Source organism: Adelges cooleyi, unplaced genomic scaffold, assembly GCF_023614345.1.
Source record: "Adelges cooleyi isolate 19-005CV unplaced genomic scaffold, UGA_ACOO_1.1 ACOO_flye_CR_arks_rails_tigmint_CR_PRNA_381, whole genome shotgun sequence".
Lineage (NCBI taxonomy): Eukaryota > Metazoa > Arthropoda > Insecta > Hemiptera > Adelgidae > Adelges > Adelges cooleyi.
Genome location: NW_026096058.1, coordinates 1,848,570 through 1,869,996, shown reverse-complemented (window position 1 = coordinate 1,869,996; position 21,427 = coordinate 1,848,570). Strand labels below are relative to the sequence as shown.

Genomic DNA, 21,427 nt, shown 5'->3' with positions numbered 1-21,427 from the left:
TAGCTTCCAAGATCAATTTTTTTTGGATCGTGTGATTTTTTATTTTAGTTTACAACTTATGTAAAATTTACAAAATACAAATTCTATACACATAAATTAAGTAAAAAAAAGGGAAAAAGTTAAACGAGAAAAGTGAAAACAATCGGACGGTCATGCGCCAGTGGTTTTATTATGTAAATGGGATTTGGCGGATTGAGTCGAAATGTATTTTATTTATATATTTTATTTTTATTTTAATGTACTTTGCATGAAAAAAAAAGAAAAGAAAAGAAATGGTGGATAGGTTATGTAATCGTTTAAGAATATTTTAATTTCAACGTCAAACTGTTAACAGGTGATATTTTATTAACCATAAATTGATTGATTTGTGTGTACAACAATAATAATAATAAAAAACAAACTTTTTGCAATGGCTTCTTTGCTGGGAAGATATAAATTTTAATGATTTATGTACGCGTGTAAGGCTTTGTAAAATATTTACATTGTTTGAAAATTTGTATTGTGAAAAGAAGTCGAGTGGTTTTCACTAATAAAATATGTTGATAGACAGTTACAGTTTTTTCCAGAAAAATAAATAAGTGTACAGAAGAACGAACAAATTGTATATGTTATGTCCACACTTCAGAAGTATCTTCAGTGTAATTTCAAACCCTCAACCAGGAGCCCTAAAATTACTTGTAATAAAGATAAATAAAGAAAAAGTTTCCACCCCTTTAGAGGGAAAGGGTTTTTAATACTTGATTATGGTTTATCAACGTGTGTCCAAAAAGAGTATTCCATACGAATTTGGAACTAATTCAATAGTTTATTTTTTTATGCCATTTCAACTTTGTAAATAACTAAGATTTTTTCCATTTTTTGTAATTAAATAAACAAAATGTCAACATTTTTCAAGATTAAAACGTAGTTCTTTTACACACAAAAAAAAGGAAAACATAAAAAATCCATTTACATTAATAAATTTAGTAAAGCACAGCTAAGTAGTCAAAATGTTGTCAGGTGTTTTGATGTAAGAAGTAAAAATTAACATACAGCTTTAATCCCCTTAAGTTAAAAAATGTGTACATTGATTGAGCGATTTTCTCGATTTTGAATACAATAGGAGTGGTAGACATCATTGTCAAGGCTTTTACTGTTTAATCTTTAATCACAAGAAAAAAAATACTAAAACAAAATACTTTCGACAACATTTGTTTTTATTATTTTGTCTATTTTACGTTCTTATAATATTATTCAAACAAAAAAATATGACACCTGACATTTAAGGGGTCTAGTTTGAAAACCTGCTAAAAGCAATATTTAAAAACGTTCACAAACAACAAATAATATATTCAGGTGGGCAATGTTAAGACCGACCAATATTTTCCAAACACTGTTTTAATTATAATAATATCTTTATTTGATACTCAATAACAAATTTCACATACCGTGTAATAATAAAATGTAGCCACTTTAAAAAAAAAATCCGTTTCCAAAATGTGTCTTTTGGCTGGTTTTGAAATCGGACGCTTTATTTTGGGGGCTTCCTCTAAATTATCCTAGTAGTAAAAAATTAATATGCCCAAATTCATAATCGAAAACCCTAATGTGGCAACACTGCCGGGCAGTGAATGACTCGCTAGGTTCCCGGACAATAGTAAATAAACATAATACCATCTCGGCCGTAGTCGAGCCAACCGGTTTGTGTGTTATATTATTATGTGGAGTTGGTATTTTTTTTTTTTACACACACACACCAGCAGCAGCTATAGGCTTTACTTATGCCACCAAAACGAGCCGTGTCATATAATATTATTATGTTTTTTTTTTTTTTTTTTATTCTTCACCGTTGCCCTCCCGCGGCTATAACACGTGGGGTATCGCACGCACACACAGAATAATAGATACAGGCGGCAGCAGGCAAACGGGAAATAGGTCTCATCATTAAATACCGAGTCGGATAAGTATTTTTTTTTTTCTCCCCATCATCGTTCGTTCGGTATCCGGGCGGCGACCATTTCTTATAAGACGGATATAATATAAAACACGACGGCGATGACGATCACGATGATAATAATAATAATAATAATAACAGGTAGGTATACAAATTTACACTCGGCGGGATACGTCGACAAGGTTCGGGTCGGGTCGTAAGTCATCGGCGAAACCGCGCTATACGCGAGAACGGCCGCCGATTTTGTGCGGGATTCCCGCCGTCAACAGAGGTACCCTCGTCATGGTCGACCGGCCGCCCGTCCATTAACCACGACGAGGGTACCTCTGTTGACGGCGGGAATCCCGTTTGGAATCCGTCGCCGATTTTGTGTACGGCACCGTTTAAAACTGTACACATGTAAAGTAAAATCGACGGTGTGCCGCACACACGCAATGGGCCAAAAAAATATTTTAGCGTTGGTAAATCACTTTGTGAATAATAATTAAACGTATACGACCACCGTTCGAGTGAGTAGTTTTTAATAAATTCTCCGGAATTCGAAAAAAAAAAAAAATTAAATAAATTTCATCTCCTGTTCTCTATACAGAAACAACATGGCCACATGTATTTTTTTCTCATTTATTTATTTATTTAAAAAAAAAAAATAAGAATCTTCGATTGCCGCCTCTTTCTATCTAAAGAGAACGCTGTTAAAAAAAAAAGTTATTGAATTCTAAACATGTTAAGGTACGTAAAATGTCTCCAAAAAGTAAAACTACCAAATTGCAACTATTTCTAGAGAAAATGTTATGTCGTTTAGGGCTCTAATTTAATAATATGGTTACCTTTATTAGAATCGTTAACACTATAAATATGTTGTGGATTTTTTTTCAATTATCATTCAATAAAAATAAACAAGCCATCTGCATTTACTCATCCGCATTTACTCATCTGTAAGTCTACGATAAAGAATCTTACTTCCAAACAAGTTTGAATCGAAAAATTACCAATATTAGGTTGGTTAACGGTCACAGCTGATCGCACTAATAATTAAATACACCAATTGAAGTAAGGTTTTTTAACATTATATAATTTAGCTTTTAGAACCTTTTTGAAATCGATAATTATAACTTTTCAAAATAAGACAAATTTATTATTTCATAAGGTAGTTTATAAGTATCATAAGACATTTTTTCCAATTTTATAACATTAAACCATTATATAAAACAAAATTCAAGACCTACATGAAAAGCTCCAGTATTAGGTCATAAAGATTAATTTATGCACAAATTTAATATACATTTTAATTATACATATTCTGTTTTGTGTTATTACTTATTTCGACGGTGTACTTTAGATAAATAAAGCCCACAATTAATTGTAATATTTATTAAATAAACGTTCAGACTTATGCATAACTAAAATAATATTTTGAGGCACTGTTAATGAGATTTCTGTGCATTGTGCTGTGGTGTGAATGTCCTGTTCACCGGAAACGTCAATAATAGACGATTGATTTTACAGCCAGGAAGGAAGCTAAGAGTAATATTATAATTGTTATCAACAACAACGTTACATTAATAAATTCTGTATAAAACAATAACAATTTTATATGATAATAATTCTGACGATTAATTAAACCGAATTCCGAGCATTCAATACTTAAATAAAATTGTTTTATGACCATAAGTCATAACAAAACAGATATTTTGCAATAAATTTTACTTTTGACATTTGAAAACCAATATGAGTTTTCACTGGCAGTATGATTAAAGTTTCTAGGTTTCAAACAAGATACGATTTATTAATTATTATAGAAATTTTGTTTTTTTGAACCAACAGTAGCTTTGACCCAAACAATCCATTAGATTCAAATATCCAATATTGCAAGTCAATACTTAGATAGACTTGGAGTATATGTCGATTTCCTAAACCATAAAAATGATTCTATGTAATTGTCCAATTAAAATAAGAATATTGTGCTTAAATGATTCAACATCGATATTTCTAGAGTGTCCAACATACATAATTATAAAAATACATGAATCGACAATAAGTCATAAAATAATGACGGCTATTCAATCGAAATACAAAGAAAAAGCAATAATTCAATACAAAAAAAATTGCACAGATGTCGATTTTTTTTTTTGTTATCTTAATACAAATTCCCTTATATCGACTACACTACAAACTGCCTAGGTCTTTGAAACCAAAAAGTAATAAAACAGTGAGGTTCACCTTATCGCCAACGCGCGATTAATTTCCAAACAGCTTGGCAATATTTTATAGTGCACAAGCAAAAAAAAAAAAATAAATAAATAAGATGGTCATTGCATCGAGCGAAGGAAAACGTCTAATATCAGTTACACAAAAATCGTTAAAGACTTTTTAGTATTCAAGGCATTCAGTAAACTTGAGACATTACAAGTAATAATGTTTAATTTCTGTGTTCAATTTAATTTGTATTATTCGACGTCTTCAACCCAAAAATGATGGTCAAAATAAATATATGTTTTATTTAAATCCAATAGGTACTCTTGGCGTACTGATTACATTAATATATTGTATTTATAGTATCTTATACATTTGTGTTGTCCGGTGAAAAAAGTTAAATTGCTTTGAATTTCAAAGGTTTTTTTTTGCAAACAAGAGAATTAGCAATAATCAAATTGAGTATTTTGTTTAAGTATAAGCAATAATTTTTGGGCGAGTACCGACCTTTTTCTAGGCCGACTCTTGTGGACTTGTGAAAAAAAAAATTTATAACAAAAACGACCACTTACCTTCGGGCCAATTATCGAATATCGCTTGAGCTATATCGCCCGCCGAATCGTTGGGGCTGAATATGAATTCTTTCGTCTTGCCACTGACCAGAATCAGTCGGAGATTTATCTGCAATAAAAATACAAAACAACGCACATTAATATTAAAAACATTCGAATACGATCAATTTCAATTTTCAATAACAACAAAATAAAAAAACCTCTTTTTTAATTAAATTCTCAGCTTCGAGACCGTTCACCACCGAGACCAGAACGGCCGTTTTTTCCACCAACACCGACCCGTCGCTTGTGGGAGTATAACCGAAAACCATAATTTTTTAATTAATTTATATATTTTTTTTTTTGTGTCTACAAATAATAATGATGTAATCTATGTGTAAAGCACCGAAATGGCCGTAAAACTCTCGACCGAGTGCTCCGGTCGAGCTTGTACGACGACTGTGGCGAAACAACAACGAAAATCAATAAGTTCTACAAAAGGACAATTGGAAATTCCTTATCACATATACACCCGTCCTATTATTTAATGCCCCCTTTGTCTCTGGCACAAGGACAATGGCAAAACGTGCGATGGATCGAACAGTCTTATTATAAAAATATCGTCCTTGTGCCAACTGCTAAGCAGTCTTCTTCCGTAGTATATTATACTTCATTATTATTATTATTTATTTATTTATTTAATATCATATTAGCATATTATTATACTTTTTTTAAATTCACATTGCATATATTTTAAAAATTCCATAATTAATCCGACTAACGGTTTGTTCACACACACACACACACACACACACACATGATTTTCCCACAAAAAACAAAGAAAAACCAACAACGGTATTTCTTCTTATATATTTTTCGACAGTTAAAAACAAACAGCTGATAATGAAAAGTCAGTCGTAGATTATTATTATGTTTACATTACTATACGGAACTGAATAATGATAATAATATAACATGTTATCGCATAAAGAGTATTTTCACAAAACTCGAATAGTTATCTATTTTTTCGTTTATAGATTATTAAAACAGTGACAATAACACAATGGTTTTGTTGATTCTTCGATAGGTACACTTATATGTTAAATAGTGGACGTGCATATTGAATAATTATCATACATTTAGTATCAAATCAAATTATGACTCACAGGATAACATTATAATATTACCAACAAAATATATATATATATATATATACATTTAGTTGTTATATTTATTGAATTTTATTTATTACATCTTCACGTTAAAGGGATAAAATATAGGCAATTTTTCGCAAAATCTTAATTTAGAGCTTCAACTGTTTTGTTTATTTATTAAAAATCATAATACACACATAATTCAAATAAAAATACAATTTTATGAAGATTACTTCTAAGCTTAGGTTGTGTTAGAGACAGAGAGTAGTTATTTTCAAACAATATAAAATAATAAATATCAAAACAAAAACGGAAGGAAATAATTTAAAAAAAAATTGACATTATAACAGAACCACTAACTTTAAATACTTATTCAATACGTTGTTTAAAGTGCATACTTGTCAATACTGTAATGATGATACTTTATTGGTTATTTCTTTTTTTTTTTTTTTGACAGATAATCACAGTGAAAATTATTACAATATTTTACCACCTAACCATTTTTTTGTATATCAAATACTGTGAAGTTTTGAGTGAATAAAAAGGCAAAAATTCAAGAGTTGAATGATAAAAATAAATGGAACTGTTGTTTTTTTTTTTAAATGAAAATCATTTTTAAAATGTTCTCTTACAATATTTTATACTAACTAAATAATTACCTTTTAAGCTAAAGTTGGTACATATTTGTTAAATATTGTTTTAAATAAATAGTAAAATAATAATGTGTCTCACCGTTTGTAATCTGTTGATATTTCGTTTTTTTTTTTAATTAATTACTTATGTACGTTACGATTTTATTTATTGAATTTTATTACAATTAATCACTAAAGAGTACCCTAGTAATTAAGTATTATTGTGTAATTTTAACACAACTGGTAAATCAGTCAACAGTATTTAACACGTCATAGGTAAAGGCTAAATAATAATTGAAAAAAATGAAGCCATTAAACTTGTTTATTCTATTGACGTGGTGCTTCGTTTAATTATGTAAATCGAATAAATATCAAGAAAAATAATAATTATTATTACCTACATTTAAGGTTGAATTTATAGGGTTTACCAAATAAATTAGTAGGCACTTACTACAATACTGCATATTATTAATATTTATCTATTCAGGGACACATAATCTAATAGCAGGCTAATAGTATATATATATACATATATAGATATACTGTAGTGTGTTATATTAAATATATGTTCTATTAAAAATCAATGTTTAAATGATAACAAACTACAAGCGTGTATACGAAACCTATATCATATTTTTTGCCCAATACAGAGTACTTCTCCAGAAGACCCATCTCAAACTTGGAGTGGGTAAAAAAATAATTAAAGACGGGGCGGGGAAAATGTACGAAGAATTTTCTTATTTAATTTTAAATGTATATATTTTATAACGTTACAAATTCCAGGCTGCGCTTAAAATGTTTTATAATACGTGACGAGTCTTAAAGCGGGAAATCATAATAAATGTTTGGATTTCTAAAGGAACACACGACTAATACCACACACGAACTTCTTTTGGGTTCTCTCGTCGGTTTTTTTTCGATATTATCAACCCCCAACGTTCACACAATTCTATAGTTTAATTGCGGTATTTTTTAAGTGGTCGTGTTTAAGGTAAAATTCAAGACAATCTTCCGAGACGTTGGCCGGGTTCGCAGTTAGTGAATCGCCTTGTATGTTTTATCAACTATATTTAGGTACATGCTGCTACAAGCGAAATCCGGATTTTTGAGATCATGTGGAAATCAGGTCACTGCCACCAGCCGTCCCCGGTCTATCAGCCGTGCCGGGGGGGATGGCGCTAACGCCGGTGGTCGTAAATGGGTCACCGGGGCTCGGGCCCAGCCGCCCCTTTGGGAAGGAGGAGAGGGCGAGAGAGGGCGGCAAGGATAAGGACGAAACGGCGCAAAACCGCCACCGCCACCGGGTGAAGGGCGCCGGAATCGATATCATGACACGGTTTGCGGTACAAAGAAAACGAGGGCGGAAAACTGCTGATATCAAACACTATACACAATCAACCGTGTTACGTTCGTCGATGGCAAAAAAAAAAAAAAAAACCAGTATCGAATTTCACCATATTACGCGCGCCGTACCTACATAACCAAACAACAACCGTTTTGAAGAGAAATTGAATATTACTTTATTTTCTCCAAAGATCGATATTACATATTGCCGTTTCGTCGTTACACAAAGCAAGGCGACGACTTGAATTGCCTTTTTTTTAAAGAGCACTACCGTTTTGCAGGTCGCCTTTGTTTACTGTACGTCGAGTGATCGAGCGCGATTACACTTCTTAAGGGGTACGTCAAAGAGAAAGATTTCGTTTTCGGCTGTAAGTTGTAACAAAATGGCCTTTTTTTTCGGCATTAACGTGATTCAAATTAAACCAAGTGATTTATTTTGATTTTTATAAAACGTTATACTTCTCTGCCTGTATATTCCGATATTATCTATGACGCGTGTAATTGTGAAGGTTGTTGTTTTTACAATAATGCGTTTTTAGTTTTGTTTGTTAGAAAGTCTATACACATAAGACATCTTACCCGAAAGCTGGTACTTAATTGAATATTGGGCGAACAATTTTAAAATTTCACCCCTCCTCCTTCAAAAATCGATAAAAACACCCATAAAATTTTAATATTTTTCAACTGAAAAAATTTCTTCAAAAATGAAGACGCTCTATAACGTCTTTTTTAAAAAAAAAAAAATAGTCGAATCATCAGTTTCAAATTTTTATTGAATATTCTTTAGATGATCGATGACCGTTGACAAACCCAACTAGTGGGATAACGCCAAAAAAAGGGAAGAAATTACGGTCATAAGTAAAGTAAAAAAAAAAAGTCAAAGTCAAAAGCTTTTGTTCGTGCAAATCGACAATAGCCGTATCTACAAAAAATCACCATAAGAATTACACCTTATACAATCGTGTTAGTAATAATTTATGTTAAATATTTGTGTGTGTGTGTATATATATATATATATATATATATATATATACACACACACACACACACACATTTATATGTGTATACATTAGCATGCATTCGATTATGTCAATTATTTTCTTGGAACAATTAAAAATCCAGACAGAAAAACCGCAACATGGACAATAATTTAATAGAGAAAAAAATTAGGAGGCCGCCTAGAGACATTTTTACACTCTTATCAAAATTATTATCGTTTATTCATCGTACAATCATATTAACTATTCATAATAACGTTTCACTCTATGCCGTTAACGTGATGAAAATCAACATCCTGCCACCGAATATAGTATCATTATCACCGAATAAATTCACATCATATCTCCATAAATACAAACATACCATAAACTCTCTGTATATCTCTCTCGAACTTCCTTGTAAGAAGTATTGTAATTAAACTTGGGTCTTTGTGAAAAATCGAAAATAAAACAAGTACGAGATTAAAACAAAAAAAAATAAGGAACTTTGTTCCAAAATGTTTTTCTTATCGTAAACTATCAAAAGAATTAATATGGTCGAAGTAAGAAAATAAACCTATTACACAGCAAAATATAATATGAACAATATGAAATTATATAGGTACCTTTTAAATTAAAAAAAATCCTTCCTGTAATTAAAATTTAGGAATTATCAACATTTGCATTGCGGACTAAACTAATACAACAGATAAAAAAAACGCTGTCAATTAAACAACAATATTGTGTTTTTTAGACATAAATTTCAAACTATAGTTGGAAATTTCAAAAAACAAAAGAAATCCCATTCCGACCCCTTTAAAATATTACAATGTTATTTTATTAGATGAAGGCGCTTGTAGTCAAGTCTCTAAACTCAAGTTTTCCAACAATTATATAATGTATTTTTTCTTAGCTTCGTTGCATCTTCAACGCGACAATTTCAAAAAGCATAGCTGTATTTTCGGTTATAAGCTTATTAGTAGCCTCCAAAACTACCACAACTTCCTCTCTCTCTCCCCCCCCCCACCGTCCCTCCTGCTGACCCATGTGGATTTATAATTATTTTATTATCGATATTGTTAAAAATAAATAAAAGCGCGATATGACGGGTTACAACGGGTTTTAGGTGTGTTTATAATATAAACAAATTCAATTTATAATCAACGGTATATGTATATGGAGAAGAACTCGGCGATTAAAAATAAATGGCAGGCCACATAATATTACATATATTATGCCACATATCTATCAATCAGGTCAGACGAGCACGTCAATACTGTTTTACACGGGCAAAGTAATAATAATAATAATAATAATAATAGACTGTATACAGCGAGCTGACGGTATACTGAATAATAATATAACGGTTAAATTACTATTAAAAACAATAATATCGGAGGAAGTGTTCGGCGATTAGATAGCGAAAATATTCTACGCGTAAAAAACAGATTAAAAAAATACTATATACATATAAAATATATTATGACGTATCAAAAACTATCTAATTGCCTCCTCGACACCAAAACCACTCGGTTAAACGCATCATCAAAACGTTACAAAAAAAAGAATAATTATCACCACCAGTTACACAACCGGCATATTATTTGAATTAGGTGTTGTTATACCGATAACAAAAAGTGACACAAAACAAATGTGTATGATATCATGACATTACACTACATAATGTATTACATACTTTCGATGTGAACATTTTGCCATTTAAAAAATAACGAAGGCGGTTCCGGGATCCATGTACCCCGTGTGACCCACGTGGCGATTGAACTTAACGTGTAATAAGGTCATACCATACAAGTTCATTGACAATTATCATTAATGCACGGGCTTGCCTTTGCCATTTGGACGACGTTAAATCAATCACTAACGCCTTAGTTTATGGGAAACGAAAAAAATATATACTTATACACAATATAATATTGAATTTTAGCTTAGAAAACCATCTCATGCTGGCAGAGCGTTGGGCCTACATAACCCGTTAAGCTACATGATAATATTGTATTATAGCTTTAAGGCAGTATTTTTAAATGCTAAAATTTTTTTTTTTTAATGTTTTTATTAATTAAACAAAACAAAATATTTAATAATTAATACTAGATACATAATACAGGAAACCCGAACAGCGCCAAGGCGAGGACATCGTCAAGTGCGGCCGAAGGTCGACAATTGTTCAGACAGCTTTTCGGTGAAGTTTTTTTTGGAAAAACACAAAAAAAAAAAACATAAAATCTTTCTGGCCCATTAACGTAGTGATGTGACAGAAGTCCGTTTTTAAAAATTATACAGCTAATATTTCAGCTTCCATGCGTTAGCCGACAAGAAGGTATTAGTTTTACAATGATGTCTGATGTTTTTGTCCCAAGTCCATGCGATTGTAGTACACTTTTGTGGGTCGGAAGTAGAAAAAAAACACCAAAAAAAAAAATGTCAAACTTACAATTAAGTCACTATAATTTTTTTTTAAATAGTCGAATTAGTCCCAAATTTGTATGGAATATTTTTTAGAACATAGTACCACTTTGGTAAACGTTGACAAACCAAACAAATATCATAAAACCTTTTCCCTGGAAAGGCTGGAACGCTTTTCTTTATTTCGCTTTTTAGGTGATGTTTTAGGGATAAGGATTCTAAAAATTAGTCCGAAGGTAGGTTTAACATGGGGCTATAACACATACATTTTTCGCAAAAATCTGTAGTTAAATCGGTTTTATTATTAAGGAAAAATAAAAAACGGAGAAAATTACACTTTTGACCGTAGTACAATTTTAAATTTTGTTATGTATGAGTGAATCAAAAGACAACATATTTTCATCATATTGTTGATTACAATATCCAAATTTGGGTAACGATGTCAATACATTTGTACAGACAGACGATGAACCTTAATCGTATCCACCCTTTAGCATTTTTTTAACACGTTTCATGACACGACAATGCTTTTATCGATATTAGTAACTCTACCATTACAGGTTCGCATCGAAGCGTTCTTTTGGAAGTGGTCTTAACACTTTCTTCAGTTGTAATTATTCATATAGGGCTATTTGACCTCCCCCACCCCCACTATGCCACGACCCCAATGCACTGGCATGCAAAAACAATTGTAGTTATAATGATTTTATTATTAAAAGTGCATAATTTTAAGTAATCGCCGGATTTCGGATTGCTGAAATTTACTCGAGCAAATCTGGATTATTACCATCACTATGTCAAAGTCGTTTGGATCGATAACTTATTTTTTACACTAGTTTTTAATTTAATGCGATTAAAAAAATGAAAGGTTATAATATAGCTACCGAGATAAAATATTATTATAATATAAAAATTCATTCGATAAAATAAAAAAATAGTTATACTTGAAAAACGCCGAGTAAACAACATCAATGTTGACCGGTGTCCGCATAACGTATTCATTATCATTCGGTGAAGGGCGGATTTGTAAAAAAAAATAAAAAACCTTAACCCTGATCGAGCAGCAATCGTACAATATTCAAAACCCGTGCACACACGGATGACGTACCCGCACATAACACATTTATTTAGGTAATTTAAATATTCGTTTGCACAATGACACTGACAACGAAAACAGATGTAACAGTTCGAATAACACGGTAATTTAGCCTAGCTGTACACCTTGTCGTGCCTACCTATATATAATAAATATATTTATTAATATTTGCCAGAATTATATATATATATAAAAAATAAAGTTTTACACTTTTCGTTCGTGTCGTCGTCTACCGCGGTCTAATTATTAAACATATTTTTTTTTTTGTGAACAAATTACAACACCATTGGCTTATTACGCTTATTTTTTAGCAGAGGTACATCAGCAGTTAAGCGAATATTATTTAGAATTGTTATATAGAAACTATAGACATTAGACGGGTAAGAAGACACTTGCATGTTTAATTTGCAATTTCTTTTACATTCTACAAACACATTGGCTGTATTTCGATAATGTAATATTATATTAATATAATACAAAATATAACTTATCATCAATTAAGACGAATATCTATCTAGTACGGTGATCTATGTCTGTTTAGGTACGGAATTCCAAGTGAAAATAAGTTTTCGAATAATATGTATAAAAACAATTTTACCATGTAGGTACATCAGTAGCGGTGGTCAAGTGGTGTTTCTCGTTTGTGTTTAATTGTTTTTTTTTACCTGTAATTTTCTCGTTTACACACCTAAATGGACATAAGATTATTTTTTTTTTTTTTAGAGAAAAATTCGATTATCAGAGCAAGACCGCTGCGCTGTGTGTTCAGCAGTCGAATAATATTATATCTGACGATCATTCCAATTTCGTTCAACGGTGTGCACAATAATACAGTTACAACAGACACACAGAAAAATCAATTTGTACCGTTTTGCATATTATTATATAAATTATTCAGACCGTCGAGTTTTTTTTTTTTCCTTTTGCTGTCCCCTCCTAAGACGCCAGAAACCGCGTTGGTTGAGTCATACGTCAAAAGAAGATAAATAAAAAAAAAAACATTTTTATGTAAACAAGTGCACAAGTCCGTGAATCCTATCGCAACGCACCGATTTTACACACAATTATTATTGTTATTATTATAAATAACATTTTGTAACGTTCTAATCGACATTTAACAAAAAAAAACCGATAATAATTAATCATTTTCTTGAACACAATATATTACACACAACACCAAAGTCGTCGGTGTGGAAACGCGCCTATTAAAGCGGACGAAATGAGTTTGTTAAAAAAAAAAAATCTACAAAATAGACATTTTATTTTTTAAGCTCGGCTAGTGTTTGGTATGAATCCAAAAAAATAAAACTCGTTTTGTACGGTTTACGCGTACTCGAAATAGAAAAACGTAACTGGATTGGGCTTGAAAACAAATACACACAAAAATCAAAAATACAAAAAGGAATACAATTATTGTTTTGTATAGTGTTTACACACTTAACAACCGTTCGAAACAACAAACATACAAATCAAGATTTAACGTCTGAGAAACCCTGAAAATTTAAAAAGAGATCCTCTAATGTGGAAAAAAAACTATTTATATATGTATATATACAGTATCCGTCAATGGCATCTGGGTCATTAAACACTAGCAGAAGCTTTAGCAGAGGCTTGTTTATAAAGACCTCCTGGAGTACACACGGCTCTCGGTGTAACACACTGCGTTTTGTATATAGCAATATAGCATACATGTATATATACTATTATACTATGATGATACATATTATTATCATTCGGGATGGGCACGGAGTCGCATCACAATACCGTATATTAATATGGCTAAATATAGACAACTCCAATATAATATTATATCATGTAACTGTATAGTGTTATTATGTACGTACAAACGAGGCTAATGAAATAACAGGGACGTTAATCACATATTATGACGGATTAACCGCGGTTAATATAATAAAAAATAGAAGAAAAAAAAGTCAAGTTAAAAGGAGAAAAATTTAGGATTGAAGCGGTTCGTTTTTTTGACAAAAGGCATTATTCCAGTTGTTCGGCTATACATTGTACTAGGTTATGTTGTAAACGGATTTCTTATTTTTGTAAAATATTGCAACGTTATTGCGTTTTAATATTTAATTGCAAAAAAACTGAATTAAATACAAAAACCGGTTTCTAACATGACCCCATAGAGAGACCAACAGAATTAAAATTGGACCAGCAAATTCATGGCATAATATGCTCACGGCGAAAGCGTTTTTTACCATCTAAATGGAATTAATCAACGAAAAAAAACAGTATACCTTGAAAATAACACTCTGAAGCTTGTACATAGTAACCGGAAAACAAATTGTCATTGTCAACGGTTGCGCTAAAAGAGGCATATAACAAAAAACCAATATAAAGATAGATATAGAACGGGACTATAATATATCATACACTTTTCTGGAAAATGTATGGTTAAATATATATATATATTTTTTTAAATAAATTGCAGAAAAATATTTTATTACATTGTTAACTTAATATATAATTTTAAGAACAATATAGATTTAAAAATAGTTTTATCGACTCTGAACATATTATATATTGTATTGTAGTAGTATTAGTTTTTGAAATTTCATTTATTATAATACAAGAAACTGCAATTTTTAAATGAAAATTGGTTTCCTACATAATCTAGTTAAGTAGCCAAAGAACTTATAGAATAAATACAAAAACTAATACTACTACAATAAAACTACTCAAAGAACTCGAATCTCTTTACAAAATTGAAATCAGGCCAATCTATATGAATAGGGGTAATTTGGTCAGGTCTCGCGTTTTTTCTCAAATATTGCCTATATAGAACTCCGTTAAAAGGTTATGGGTACAACAATTATTATACGATTACAAAAATACATACGTTTAGTTTTACAACCAGTGTACAAAATAACTATATTATTATTTAATTGTCAATTGCCTAACATTTTTAGACTTTAATCGTTTGCGACTATTCAGTATGTAAATGTATGTGGAAATAAATCAATAAACCCATATAACCTTAAAATGTTATCTCACTTTATTCTCGGGCGATAAGCTTGATGTCCTATCCGTCCTTTCATTATATATGGGTTTCTCCCCGATATGCCCCAGGGTACACACTCGAACTGCGCCCCGTTTTTTTATCAGCAGATGTAGGTCAATATATTAACAGGTAGTTTAATTACACATGCCAAACTGAATAAATTCAGCGGTTAAAAAATATTTAATTTAAAAAAAAATAAAACTATTAGGTATTAAAACTTATGAAGTTAATATAATAGTGTGACGCGCTGTATAAAAATAATAATACTACACACTGCTGCCCTTTCTTTCTAACTATATTTTTTAGCTTACTGTAACGTGATAATATTACACGTGTCAACCGCATGTTTCGTTTTTTATTCCAATCATTGTTTAATAATAAACTTGGAAAGTTCTTGGATGTTTAGCCCAAGTGGTAGTGTTGTTGATGGCACACAGAGATTGCGGTGTACTGTAAAAACATGCAAGTCACATTTCTCAAAACCGACGACAGTGACGGACTTTTATGAAGTGATGGACATTTTAATCATTACCACGAAAACCTAAGCCATAACTTGTGAATAAAAATAAGTTTTACTCAGTCGACCGGGCGTTTACCAAAGAACTCACGAGAGGCGCCCCCAATTAGTTTGGGAAACCTTGAATGATTTTTTTTTTAATAGCACAAATTTGAGTTCTGAGCGCGGTTAGTGTACATATTTTGGTTAGCTGCTATTTTGGGCTGCCCCTACTGGCCTTTTTTTTTTTTTTTAGTTCACATACTTACGACTTTGTGTGCTACCTATATAATATGTATATATTTGACTAGTGTAAAACAATACGAGGGGTTTACACAGGACAAAAATTGCGCACATGTGATGAAGAAGAGGAGGGGGGAGCGGGAATCGACAAGTGTCAGACTGGTAATGCGATACGCGGAATTAGTCGGGTTTCAAACGAGGCCGGGGGTTTATATATATAAATATATAATATACTATGTATAATATATTATGATATATTATACCAATCGCAAAGCAAAGGGTGTGGCATTTTTTTTTTGTTTCGAAAAAAAGGATTGGGTCTGTGGTTAACCGAAACCGTGCGGAGGGGAGGAGGAAATACTTAAGACAAGACCGCGACACATGTATATTATATCCTGTGGGAAAGAAATAGGGGAGAAAAAAAAATATAGCACACCTCGTTACATACAAGCAATACACGTCTGTTGTGCATAGTAGAACAGCTGTCGTCAGAACCATAAGCGCGAATTGTGGAGGGGGGAAGCGTGAGAGGGGGTGTGATGAGCATCCCTAGTTTTGAAATTAGCACCCCCCCCCCCCGTCAGAAAAATAATTTCTTTGTGTTTCGTACAAAAAGTACTCGGGGAGGAAAAGGGATTTCTAATATTTCCAGTGCTTTAACACCCCCCCACCCCCATATTTTAGCGAAATCGACGGGTTAGTTACGACCAACGCTGTTCAACCCTTACTTTTTTTAAATCATTTTCTAAATTTTAGCAAAATAAAAAAACCCAAAAATGTGGGTTTTGTTAAGTACCCGAAAAAGGTTCTGCTTTGTCGCCAACATGACAATACTTTTCATCAACATTTATTACTAAAGAAATTACTCGACAACATTTCTCAATACCAAATTTTCCATCAATGTAAATATTATTTAATGACAAAAGTACTAATCCTACTGAAGTACGATCAAACGTACGTAAATAATTAAATACCTTTCAAGCGACAAAGAGACGATTGCAAAACTATTGTCTTTTTTTTGTTATTAATCAATAAATCAATTAATTTGTAAACGTAATGTCAGTCAATGGTTTAACAATGAAATTACAAAACACTCATAGGTGATTACACAAGAACTTTGTCTCTTTTTTTATGAAAAATAGATTATTAAATATAAAATGTATAATATATTTTGGATGCAAAAATGTATATTAGAGAGAGTTTTGCACTACGTCGTAGTTAAACATAATACAAGAGTTCGTTAACGTATTTGATTATCTCAGTATTTGGTTATAAATATTACTGTAAGGGTTATATATATATATATATATATGCAAATTGTATTTGTATTATATTTTACAAATCCAGTTTTTTTCGAACAATTACAAAAAAAGCGACAAAGCAAAAAAAATGTATATTCTAATGAATTCATAAATGTAAATTACACGATTAATAATTAGAACGTACTGCACACCTAATTAAATCTTCTATTTCTATACTTCTTGATACCAATATAACTTAATTTCATAACATTAATTATTCAATCAGTAATATTATACATATTCAGTAATATCAATTACTAAAAATTTAATTGAACATAAACGTGACCAGTGGCACATGTAAAGTTATATAAACAACGACAAACTAATCAATAATCCAGAATCAATGATTTGTATAATATATAACTTTTAATATGGGTTACGCGGCACACAGTCCGTATTCCGTCAGTAAGTATTAACACAATAAGGACAATTTTGCAACGGAGAAAACTTTCGGGAACTCATTAATTAACTGCCAAACTAGTGTTCCTATTTATAATTAAATACGATGGCACTTTCTAAGAAAAGGTTTACACAACGACACAGTACACAAACTTAGTTAAAACTTCTATGAATATTTTTTTTGGCCAATCGACCGTTCAAGTATGTTATAATGGAAATCAAATGCAAATATTAATAATTGACATTTAACATGGAAAAATCAAAATGTCACCAACAATAAAAACCTGAATTCCAAAAACCAATACCGCTATGAATTGAACCCAATTTTTCATAATAAAACCATAACCAATATTAACCCAATTAATTATTAAATGTAACTCAAATATATAATTTGGGTTCAAAGCCTCAATTAGAATACATTTTTTAGCATTGTTTGTTAACATTTAATAATTTTTTTTTTTTTAAGTATTTCTTCAATCACTTCAAAATAACATTAAAAAAATGAATAAATAACAACATTGTAGTACTAAATTGCTTTGTCGCTGTGGAATTTGCATAGAAATTAAATCATTAAAGATAAAAACAACGTTTAACTGTTTAGAAAATAACGATAATAATAATAAAACGGTAGTTAATAATTTTCTCTTTTAAACTCTTATAAACTGGGTAAAATTAAAAACCAAAATATTAAAAATAGGAATGATAGCACAGTGATTTAATAGTGACAAATTTAACTCTCACCCAACGACTAGTATCTCTTGTTTGATGATTTAAAATGTTTTTAATTAATAATAATAGTTTAATTTAACAAATTTGACAAATTGATTAATAATTGGTAATTACTAATATAAATATGCAATTCAATGATCAATTTAACGGCAAAAAAAAAATTGCTTTTAAAACTCAACTTATATTATTGTTCATTATCAAGTGTTTTAACGCCGCCACAGTATTTATATTTATTAAATTAGTTTTTTTTTTTAACTGAACACAATCAAATGATAATTACTATAGTTCCGAAATAACGTTACAAGTATATTATTATATCCAATTCTGTTGTACACAACATCAGAACTTTCTCTTTGATGACTTGGGTTAACGCAATACACCAAATGTCGACCGTTACTTTACGCAACACGTTGACACGTTATTATAAGATTATCTGTTTATTCAATCCCTTTGATACGGGTATAACACAGGGATTAATACGAATTTCCAAAGGCTACGTTTCGGTGTACTTAGGGAGACTTTCTTTTTTCTTTTACAACATTTTCGACGATAGTGTTACGGTCCTCGATGAACTCGACTACGATACGGACACAGGACTAGGTGTGTACGGTAAAAACGTCGATAGGGTTGAAAGACTTACCTTATCAGACGGAATGGATCTGATTGACGTGGTCATGTCGCTTGTCGTGATCGTTGTACGGTTGCGGAAGTTAAGCTAGTACGATATCCGTTGACGGATTCATGGAAGTCCGTCAGCTGGTCGCCGACCGCACAGCGACGACCGTACCACCGATGAGTTTGACGGTGTATTCGAAATTGTCACCGCACACAAGGCACAATAACACCGCGTTTCACACACTCGTCGTTTTCTCGTCTACGGATAAATTGATTTTTGTATTTATATTAATTGTAATCGGTTAAAAAAATTCTCTATGAACAACTATCGGTATTGCGCCGCTCTGTCGGGGGCGAGGGTCGGTCCAAGTGTGTATCGCGACGGGGCAACGGGGCAGCGCACTACGCCATATTGCCGCGGGTACGATGCACGTACATTGTAGAATGTATCGACAACGTGCCGCACAACGGTGAAATAACGAAACTATATTAGTATATTATATTGGAAAAATCGCAGGACGATATATTTTTTTTTTTTTTTATGAACAACAAAAATGAACGAACCGCGTTCGGTCGGACGTCGTGACACCAACTGCACCCGAACGCTAATGACGCGGCCGAATTAATGTAACAAGACAAATAAAATATTATTTTGTATTATGCATCGGCGGCGGCGGCGGCGCGCACACGAAAATGAGAAACGAGTCGTATGTGAGAAAAAAAAAAAAATTTTAAAAATGTGTACACTAATAATAATTTATACAATGACGATAAAATATACAGTAATGGTAATAATAACAGTGTAATGTAATGTAAAAAAAAAAAAAAAAAACGTATCCGTAACAGTGTGTGTGTGTGTGTGTGTGTGTGCACTGTGCACTGTGCGCGCCGTGCTTGATTAGAAGATGCTATAGCGGATCCTTTGTGTGTGCGTGTGACGGCCGGGGGGAAAAAACGGTGGTGGGGGCGTGTCAGGTGGTTTCGTACCCCACCGCCGCCGCCGTTCGCAAGGTGCATGCGTACATCCGCCGCCGACGACGGCCGCGAAACGTGGCAACACTGATTAAAAAAATATACACAATATATATATATATATATATACATAACAGTGTACAAAACGCTATGCACATCAGCTCGGCAAGTTACACGGTGTACACACGAGCACATTATATATATATATATATATATGTATAAGTACTATCATACGCTGTGTACACTGTACATACAGAGTGATTCATCGGTCGGTCGGTTATCGAGGAGTTTTGTGTAGGCAATAATACGCACATACAAAACGAGACAGCCCACGACTGGAAATGTATTCATTTTCGACATGATAACAGATGCTTTATCGAGTAGCAAAAAAAAAAAAATAGCTCTATATTTTATTTATTAGCTTTTATTTGACGGGCATATGTGCCCAAAATCACAGTAGGCACAATGATAACAACGATTAAAATTACGCATAGACAAATTTTAAGTGAAAAAATGGAAATTTTTTTTTACAGCAATAACATAAAATAGTTGTAAAGGAAAAAGAAATATTAAGAAAACCACAAAAATTATTTTTTACAAGTTACTTAATGAACACGCTAAATAATTCTTAGAAAATTGTGGAACGCAAAAAAAAGGTACTTTCTTCGCATATTGCGAGGGTTCATTTTAATGGATATTAGACTAAGAAGGAAGGAATTGTCAATGTCGTTCATTAACAATTTCCCAACGTGAATTAAGAATAACGTCTTCTGTAATTTAATGTTTTTAAATTTAATATAATTTGGAGAATGTATTCATAACCGGAGTGAAATTACTTCAATTTGCAGGTTACTATGACTTATAGTTCTTGTTTGCCAAATGAGACAAGCGTACTCGAGATGAGGTCTTATAAGAGAGGAATAAATTATTTAAACGTAATTGGATCGTTGTCGTTGAAATTAAAACAGTTACGTTTAATTGTAAAGAAAACAGAGGTTTTTTTTAAATTTCTTATTATATGCAAGTTAAATAACAATTTCGAATCGAAAATAACTCCAAGATCTTTTCTACACAACGCGAGAGCGCAGCGATTAATATTGTTTTTCTAAAATAATGTGCGTCAGTACATACTGATGTATTGAGTTTTTCAATTTTTAGCCAACAAAGTCGTTTTAACTTTAGGGCAACATAACTTACTTTAAAAATTTAGTTAAATATATACTTTACCGTTTCCGTTTTAAAAATTGATAAAACTGAAAAAAAAAACAAATCTAACAAATATTTGAATGATGTCTTATATTGCAAAATAACATAAACTAAAGTGTCTCCAGAAAAAAAAACAATACAAT

At 31.7% G+C, this 21,427-nt stretch overlaps 1 protein-coding gene across 2 annotated transcripts in view; it reads right to left on the bottom strand.

Annotated features, from left to right (window-relative positions):
• Positions 1-19,924, bottom strand: part of LOC126841390 (ubiquitin-like protein 3) — a 34,674-nt gene extending 14,750 nt beyond the window's left edge. The window contains exons 1-2 of one of the 2 annotated variants that reach the window (XM_050577843.1): positions 19,132-19,924; positions 4,699-4,807 (exon numbers count right to left, since the gene is read on the bottom strand). In XM_050577843.1, the coding sequence (XP_050433800.1) occupies positions 4,699-4,807; positions 19,132-19,167 (145 nt within the window). In that variant the 5' untranslated portion in view covers positions 19,168-19,924. Of the gene's footprint in view, positions 1-4,698; positions 4,808-4,898; positions 5,038-19,131 lie in introns of those variants that run through there. The other variant, XM_050577842.1, reaches the window with a different exon arrangement.
• Positions 19,925-21,427: the final 1,503 nt, after the last annotated feature.